The sequence below is a fragment of the Anopheles coustani genome, chromosome 2 (assembly GCF_943734705.1).
Source record: "Anopheles coustani chromosome 2, idAnoCousDA_361_x.2, whole genome shotgun sequence".
Taxonomy (NCBI): Eukaryota; Metazoa; Arthropoda; class Insecta; order Diptera; family Culicidae; genus Anopheles; species Anopheles coustani.
Window position 1 is genome coordinate 24,138,521 of NC_071289.1, and position 9,350 is coordinate 24,147,870.

A 9,350-nucleotide genomic window follows, 5' to 3' on the forward strand; every position below is an offset into this window, starting at 1 on the left:
AACTGTCAATCGCGACGCGATGAAGTTTTCAGTCTTTGAAACATCCAGCGCTAGAACAGTCGAGTGAAAAAGTGTAAAGTGTTGTTCCTTCCGTAAGAGTGTGTTGAATTTGCAATGTTCATGGCGCCTAAACGGAAACTAATAGGATCCATCAACAAGTCGGGAACAGTGTCAGCTCATGTGCGATCGGGAAACGGATGGGGAGTTCGATCGTCCACGAATGCGTTGGCCGGATCTTAGAATCGGTAAGTAAACAAAGTGGTAGTGCAAAATCATAACCATTTATAACAGCGATTCACTAATTCTATTCCTTAGTTTGTTTCGTTCAACAGAAATAACACCGGAGGAAGAAACCGCCCTTGGGAGAGCAGAATGTTGAAGAAGCGGAGGAATTCTACGAAAAATAAAAATTTCCGCGTTGGCGGCTCGAGCAGAATACAACACCGTCTTCCCCAACTGGCGAATTTTGTCTCGTTATCATATCGTTACCATCTCGTTTGTTAATTTTCGATCTCCATAACGAGACAAAGTGTTGCACCAAAAAAGGGGGTGGGGTGCAACATTCAATCGGTTATTTTGTGGTGGTGTTAGTGCCAAACAGAGGTTACGAATGTGTGCGTGCTATTTCACCATAATGGCACGCACACAACTATACAATCCATTTCGGATGTCAAATGAGACGGAGAAGACGGTGTTGTATTCTACTCGAGCCGCCAACGCGGAAATTTTTATTTTTCGTAGAATTCCTCCGCTTCTTCAACATTCTGCTCTCCCAAGGGCGGTTTCTTCTTCCGGTGTTATTTCTGTTGAACGAAACAAACTAAGGAATAGAATTAGTGAATCGCTGTTATAAATGGTTATGATTTTGCACTACCACTTTGTTTACTTACCGATTCTAAGATCCGGCCAACGCATTCGTGGACGATCGAACTCCCCATCCGTTTCCCGATCGCACATGAGCTGACACTGTTCCCGACTTGTTGATGGATCCTATTAGTTTCCGTTTAGACGCCATGAACATTGAAAATTCAACACACTCTTGAAGGAACAACACTTTACACTTTTTCACTCGACTGTTCTAGCGCTGGATGTTTCGAAGACTGAAAACTTCATCGCGTCGCGATTGACAGTTGGTGCGTGATGGCATTCATACAGACGACCTTTTTTATTCTCTACATGATTGACCGACATAAAGTGCACCTACACACATTCGGGTTGCTGTGCAGTGTGGGAATGCTACACGATCGGCTCCGCTATTGTAATGTGTCAGACTGAAAGGGAAGATGTAAAAGGGCAGATGTGACTTCTCCCCTAGCACACTGATTCATCATTAGAACGAGAAGGAAGACAAAGCGTGCAAGAGAAAGCTGACAGTTCTGGACTCGCGGGGGTAGGAATCTGTGGAAACGGGGCAATGTTGCATGTCGCCATCAGTTGGGTCTCCGTCTCATTTGACATCCGAAATGGATTATATAGTTGTGTGCGTGCCATTATGGTGAAATAGCACGCACACATTCGTAACCTCTGTTTGGCACTAACACCACCACAAAATAACCGATTGAATGTTGCACCCCACCCCCTTTTTTGGTGCAACACTTTGTCTCGTTATGGACATCGAAAATTAACAAACGAGATGGTAACGATATGATAACGAGACAAAATTCGCCAGTTGGGATACCATATAGCTGCCTTTAAAACTCAAGCTACCTTTAAGACATACAAGTAGATTGCAAGTTTCAACAAAACGATAACAAAGTGGTACACCAACGTTGTCGATTGTCGATTTTACTTGTTTATTGCAACGGTTTGTTTTTCTCCGCCAAAACATCGAACAGCAGGCGAATGGTGAAGAAGTAAATCATTTCAAATCCCGTTATGATGCTGAAGCCCAAAAACAGACCCAATATGCCACCAAAGGATGCTGTAAATGAACACAAGCAATTACATTAGGTTTTCTAATCGATTTTCCTCACCGGTAGCACATCTCACCCAAAACGCCCAAGGAATCCTGATAGATGTCGGTGCGGTAGTGAGTCGCCGTGAGGTCAGCAAAGAAAATGTGCACCAGGCTTTGGTTTTCCAGCTGAATGTCTTTGCTAGAGAAGCGAGAGGGAAAGCGGTATTTGAGTGTGTTGAACGTGGCCACATTGGGGCGATTAAATACGTACAAAAACGACAAACTGTTGAAGGAAAAGCTCCGGTTCATCGCACCCGTCACCATTTCCGACGAGTACTGTATTTTGTCGCACGCTGGCAAACACCCACAAGGTGGCTCGAGACTCCCGTACGGCAGCCGTTCGACCGTGCTGTTCACACGTGGCACGGCGGACAAGTACAGGTCCTTCGCAGCCAGCAGGCAACCCATATCCCGAACCTCGCAGTTCCGCAGGGTGCCATTGCTGGGCAGTTGGTAGGGAAGGCAGCCGCACTTGGCGTGGATCATGGCCGCGCGACATTCGACCATGCAGTTCACGTACGAGTACCGCTGCAGCACGTTCAAGTGCCGTTCGTCACGACCGTAACATTTCCGCACGGACGGCGGCAAACCGAGTGCATCCTCCGTGGCATACGTAGCGGTTGGCCGGAGGGCGACGAATGACTCAGTACCCGCCAGGAGGATCTTGATCTCCGCATCGTTGTCTGGATAGTCATAGGAGCTGTGTATCAGCACTTTGAACCCGAACGAGGCCACATCGGTGGAGTGGTAGTCATCGGATGCTGGCTGCAGTAAGATCGACAGGCCAGTCTGGTAGCCGGCGGCCATCACCCTCCTTGGTTCCCTCGGAACGCTCACAGTCATCTTCTTCGGATAGTTATCGTATCGCAGGCCGTAGTAGTTGAACGAACAGCACAAGCCCTCGGTGCTGTTCACGACCTGGAACAGATTGTCGCAGCGCCACTGGGTGCCCTTCCACATGCAACGCTCCAACAGCGTGCCACAGGACGGCGCGAACTCGCCCATCAATTGCGGCACCTCCAGGTTGTTGGAGAGCAGAATGTCGTGCAGCACTCTGTATTGCGCCGGGTCCGTACCTCCACCCACGCCGGAAACATGCAGCAACAGCCGAAACATACGCGATAACTCCAGGGCGGTCATGTTAGCCGGACGTTGCATCAGCGTGGCTCGAGCTAATGCGGCCGCGGCGGAGATACGGTTGAGACTGCATACCGTCACCGCGGGAAACGGGAGATTCCAGGTGGGAAAGTTCGTCGATTCCGTCACCTGGCAGGGCGTCGTGAAGATTAATAGGACTATGTTATTTCTACCTTTTGTTTTAACAGCTAATAAAACCAATTTATAAGCGATCGCATCTTTCACATATCGTTGGCTCCAAAGGCTTTGTACGCCTTAAACATCCCGACTTAACAACTCGGCCTGGCTAATTATATTCTGTTTTGTTAATAGATTTCTGAAAAATCTGATTAGATTTTATTTTATCCTAGTGTATTTGAGTTGAATTTAGACACAATAAGAGAAATATGCTGTTTAGAAAAAACAACAAATAAAAACTTTCGATCGTTGAAAGCTATCATTTGGTGATAGTTGCTTTACTTCATTTTGGGTTTAAAATAGGCTTATTCTTAAATTCTACCAAAATTTCATGCATTTGGGACGCTTTGACAGAAGTGTAAATTATTGAAACAACATAACATTTGCAATAAATGCAATAAATTACAGTATCCAGGATTCTTTGCAATATTATTGTCAGTATTTGATAACCTAATGGCTATTTGTGCGATTCGAATGAATCGAAAAGATGACGACCATTTACCCACTTATTGCAGGAATTATGAACACGTGATTCTAAGCTTTTCCACCGACTGTGACGTCAAACAAATCCGGGAACGGGAAAGCACACCGAACTTACCGTAACGGTCGGTGTTTCCACGCTCCAGGACCAGGAAATCACTAGCAGCGTAATGGCACTGATAGTCGACGCAACGACGGCACACGACCATACGGTCCTCTCCAGCGGACTGTAACCATCGCGAACGATCTGGCTGTAGCCGTGGAGGGCCGTAATGTTGCACAGTTCCCGGAGCTGCCTACCAAACCGTCCTCTCCAATCGAACTTGGCAAGTCTTCCGGCGTCTTCGGAAGTTTCACCGATCTTCCGAACCACGCGCTGCGCCAGCCCTTTGAATGTTGTGCGCTGCATCGATGAGACGGCGTGTGTCCTTATGACCACGACGAGAGAATATGGGGATTCAGAGTCCTGTGAAAGCGTTCCGTCAATCGATTGCTGCGAAATCCGATACATCTTTTATTCATGCTGGTCATCTGTTTCCTAATTCCAATCGTGTTTAGGCGATAGGTTTTACATGACCTCCATGTTGTTCGTACTCATCCCATTAACCTTCAGGCCCGGGTAAGGAGCGTACGTGACATGGTGCAGAATTCGAACGCCAATGGATCAAGTCACGCTAGGGCAGCAGCAGGTTCATCGCGCAGTACTCCGAAGGTCATTCGGTTTTGAAGGGTCCTATCGATCGACGAGAGGGAACCTTTGAAAGTCCTTCCATTGTGTGCCTCGCGCGAGCGGATGCAGATTGTGTTTCCATTTCCACCACAAGCGCTGAACTCTTACGCTGGTAAATCCCAAACAGGGTCGCGTTTGTTGACTCGCGTCTTCTCTGCTGCTCCAGATAGCATGAAAATCCCATCATCCGTCATTGACGTCAACGGCTTGCAACCTTCGATGTGGCGGGCGCCACAAATGGGGCCGGCCCAGAAGTAGCAAACGATCGTGCGAATATTATCAAACATTCGGCTGTTCGAGCGAGCCCATAACGGTCCACGAACCTGCTCTAGGGCCGCCGCTCGTGCCGATGTGCTCCGGTGAAGATCGCGGACGTACGATAAGATTCGATTGCACCAGATCTAGCGCGCGCGGACACACGATCAGCTGACACGGGTGACAGGCCCCGTTACACACAACCACGAAGCTGATGTAATTTTGAACCATTTAGCCGATGCTTACTAATGGCATCGAAACGTGAGTACTTACGATGTAAACTAGAATCGTCCGTTATCTAACCTTTTAACCTTTTGCGGTTTGTTTTAAAACGGAAAGTATTGTTTTACGTCAGCGGGGTATAGTTTAAAACTTGTGCATGCTATAAGCAGCTCTTACCAATCCGTTTGCATGCTTTACTCATCTCTTGTGTTTACATCAATTTCTTGTGTTTACGACGACCCTATAACGCGTTTCTGTGTCTAATTAAGAGTATGCATCTCGTAAATAAATGTATCTCGTAGTAACTAACGTCCTGCTATTACAAAATATCAATTGTAATATGCATGAAAGAAACTGAAATTTTTTTCTGAGCTTCTCTATTTTTATGAGCTTTATATTTCAAACGACAATTCAATCAAAACATCGAAATTAAATTATAAACTTAATATAAAAACACTCACAACAACAAAGCGAAGGAAAAATAATGAAATAATAATGAAAATTAAAATGCTTAAATAGTATAGCATCAATAGAATATAAAATTAACATCTGGTTTTGATAACATGGGTTATTTGTACAATCAGTTTTCCTTCTTTAATTGTCATAAAACAAAAAGATTAATAAGTGCTCCACGCCAGAAAGAAAAAACCAAATTTAAACGTTAGCAAGATAGTTTAGCATTGGATCACACCACATTTTCCAGATCATTAGAACAACTTTACTGTGACGGAGAAAAAGCACAAGCTTTGTGTGCGTCGCCTCACTTGATTTGTTTCACACAATCGATCGGAAACATTCTCGTTTCGGAACAAACAAGCAAACGATATTGCCTCAAGGAAAACGCACGGTATGGCATGCTAGTGGCGCAGTAAAACACTCATTTTCTTCTCCTTTTGCACACTTTGAGCAGCTGTAAACTATCGGTGATCCGTCATTAACCATCAAGCATCGCGAAAGCGGTTCGTTTTCAATGGCCAAAGATGACGCACGTATGCTCGTTTGCACGTTTACGAGCCGCGCTGCTGCGCTTCCAGCTATTGACCTCAAAATAATAAAATATAATTGCATAACATTCCCGCCCGGCCACCACCGAGCACGTCGGCACATTTTCCCTCCTCTTTCGTTTGGACCGTGCGTGCGTGCGTAGGTTCGCTCGGACTTGCATGCGCATTTTCGTCAGAAAAGCTGAACAGCAGCGATCGATAATCGAACGACTCCTGGCCGGTCGGGCCAAAGGCAGAAGCCACCGGAACGGGGAATGGGGTGGGATTCGTAGACCGGTGTGGCCTCTGGGCGGATCGGAGTAAACCGGCTGAAGCCGATCGGCCGTCCCGTTCCGCGGGACCCCACCGCTAAATTATCGAATTTACACCTTCATCTCGTGGTACGCCACGGTGGATTTCGGTCCATTTCGGTACATTGACGTCATGCGATGGTAGAGACGCAATCGTGGAAAATGTGGTTACCAAGGGCTTCCTTTCGAACGGATTTGACGTGGCCCGGCCGGTCGTGGACATGGGCTACCAGAACCGATACCTAAAAACCCTTGATGTAAGAAGATTTGATTGAAGGAAAAACCATAAACCTTAATTTTTTAGAATAATTATTTTGCAATAAGAAACCTCCGAAAGAATTTGGAGAATTACCGTATTTTTCCGTGTATATCGACCCTCTTGAGTTAAAAAATGATTAAAGTCCGATTAAAGGGGTTGTTATACACGAGTAGTAACTTTTCGAATCGATAGAGAAGAGGTTAAAACACGTATAACATTCTTACAACTGATTAAAATTAGAAAAAAAAATTTCAATTTTTTTCATAAACATTAAAGTTTTTTTTTTGGGTCTTTCCACAAACAAATCACATTATTTGTGTGTAGTTTAGTTGACTCTGGACATAGATACATTTTTCAAACATAAATCGAATGCACATAAAATTCGCAATTGTACATAATTACCATAACCAAAATGTACGGCTTTCACATTCTCTAAAAAACATCCAAAAAAGCTAAGAACTAAATAAATTGTCAAGCAAAACAGCATCAGCTTTCACTAATAAATTGAAACCGATAATGTCCTATCCATGATGTAAAATTGTGCGCCATTGTACTCAAAAGATGAATGTTGAAACTTGAAAATACATAACACCAACACTCCAAGTAGAATGGAATTTTGCTGTTTTCGATATTAATACAGAATGTTCGGAATTCATTAGCTTTAGATAGTATGCTCTTTATATTAAAAAGAATTCTGTTTGCAAAAAAAAATAACCCAAATGGATTTTTATTCATCAAACCCTATGTAGCACCCATGTTTACAAGTTAGTCAACTGATTAGTTTCGTATCAGACTTATTTCGTTTCTATGAAGCACTGTTTTCTTCGAAGGGTTTATCATTTTCTCATGCTACTCCTAATAGACCCATCGCAAGGGTTATGCACTCTACCGAGTTCAATTAAAATTTCCCGACTAACTGGAAGGGTTTTGTGCACCAGAGTGCGTCATCGATGTGATCGACACTTGGCGGGAGGCTACTACCCACTTGTGAGGCGTAAGAAAACCCGGCCAACGACACTACATACGGTTTGCTCCGGGCTGGGTAACCGATAATTGCAGATGCAGAGTGTAAATAGTATCTTCTTTGTGGCCCGATCTTTTATCCTCTCGCACATTCCCGTCGTACCCTTTCGCATGGACGACGTGGGTAACGTCGAGGTGTTGAAGATTCATTTCGCGGTTATGGTTTTTAGGTGTACTTAGTGACTTGCGGCTCGCGTCGATTATGGCCCGACCGATATTACCAACCACCGTGCTCCGGCGCTTATCGTCGTGCAAACAGTGCAGCATTACCCGGGTCAACAGAAACGAAATCCTCAGACCGTTACCGAGATTGCCCGGGAAACGACACATAATCAAAATGCGCCCGTGGACAACCGAATCAGTGGCTTCATGGTTATCATGTTTTTAAAACGAGCGAAAGGTTGTGTTTTTTTTCTTCTTTGACTTCTTGTTCGATCCATTCGAACTATTCGATTAGGTGACATATCTCTCTCTCTTCTACGATACAGTTCACTCATATATACAACTGCACAAAAATAATCGAAATAATGAGGAACGAATTCTTAAAATGTCTACAATTCTTAAAAAAGAGACAATATTAAATTATGACAAAATTTTAAATACTTGTTTGTGATTCCCATACGAAAGTAAGGTTAAAGTTTGCATACGGTAGGAGAAAGTCGTTGACTTAGCAATGTCGCTCTTCCCCTCCGCCGAATGTTTGAACTATTTGGCCCAGTTTCGGCGCTTCAGCCATCAAAAGCCCGACCGACCTGCGGGTCCGATGACGTCAAAAACGGTACCAAGCCGTACGTCAACGATGCTTTTTATTCATCAACTTGAAGCCAAAGCGAGCTGTCCTTTCTTTTTAATCGATCAAGCTTCTTTTTTTATTCCTACACGAAGTGTCCCGTATCAGTCGTCTGACAAATAGCGATGCCTATTTCCGGTGTCTAGACATAGCCGAAGGATCGGGTGAGCCGATGCGATAACCGATCCCGAATGCGTTTGTTAAAATGACGCGAGGAATGGAGTAAAAACATAGTTAAACAGTTTCGCAGACATGAAGGATTAAGGCTCTCCGTGCACATATTGCGCGTTGTTGCGTTGTAGTCGGTTGAAACCGGTCTAAGAGAAGACAAATCCTCCTTTAGTTGACGCGTCATATAAAATTCGCGACTGGTTCAGTGTTGGGCTGAATCGCCGTCATCGCCCGGAACACGTCATCAAAAGAATGTGCGATCCGCGCGCACATGTTTCAACGAATTTGTGAGACTTTCCCTGTACCGGAAACCGCTTGTCCACCGGCCCGAATGTACATAGCACGTGACATCGAAGACCGTAGGCTACAGGAGAGCAGGATTTCCAGTATGTGTCAGGCTCGGTGATTTTGAAATTATTTTCGGAACCAAGCGATATGACGTCGAAGCCAGGTGGATTTTCCAGTTGAGCTTGCAACGAGCCTTAGATCTTTGAATTGTAGTATAAAATTCTGAAGTGCAAAATATGTGTAAATTAATAAAACAATTGCTGTTAAATAATGATCTATGAGACAACCCATAATTTCTGAGAGTTTTCTCAAATACTTGGAACATGCTATTGAATCAGACGTGGTACTTAAGATGGCAACTTCAAGTCATAAGATTTAGAAAAACAAAAATATTTCAAAAATAAAAGTTGTATTTGAATGATTTGGAGAGCTAAAGTTACTGGTTCTAGGATCTTATTGGTTCTTTATGCAATGATCTGATTTGTTTTTATTATAAGTAAATAAATTTAAAGGATCTTAAAGAACTTTCAAACATTGTAAGTTAAAAATACACTTCGAAAACGATGC

At 44.1% G+C, this 9,350-nt stretch overlaps 1 protein-coding gene across 1 annotated transcript; it reads right to left on the reverse strand.

The window, feature by feature from the left end:
- Window positions 1-1,793: 1,793 nt before the first annotated feature.
- Window positions 1,794-4,262, reverse strand: LOC131264125 (sodium channel protein Nach-like). The gene is made up of 4 exons (XM_058266414.1): window positions 3,870-4,262; window positions 2,169-3,223; window positions 1,990-2,096; window positions 1,794-1,921 (listed from the first exon to the last, which is right to left on the reverse strand). Exons 1-4 carry the CDS (start codon window positions 4,260-4,262, stop codon window positions 1,794-1,796), a joined length of 1,683 nt encoding a protein of 560 aa, XP_058122397.1.
- Between the last annotated feature and the right edge of the window lie 5,088 nt (window positions 4,263-9,350).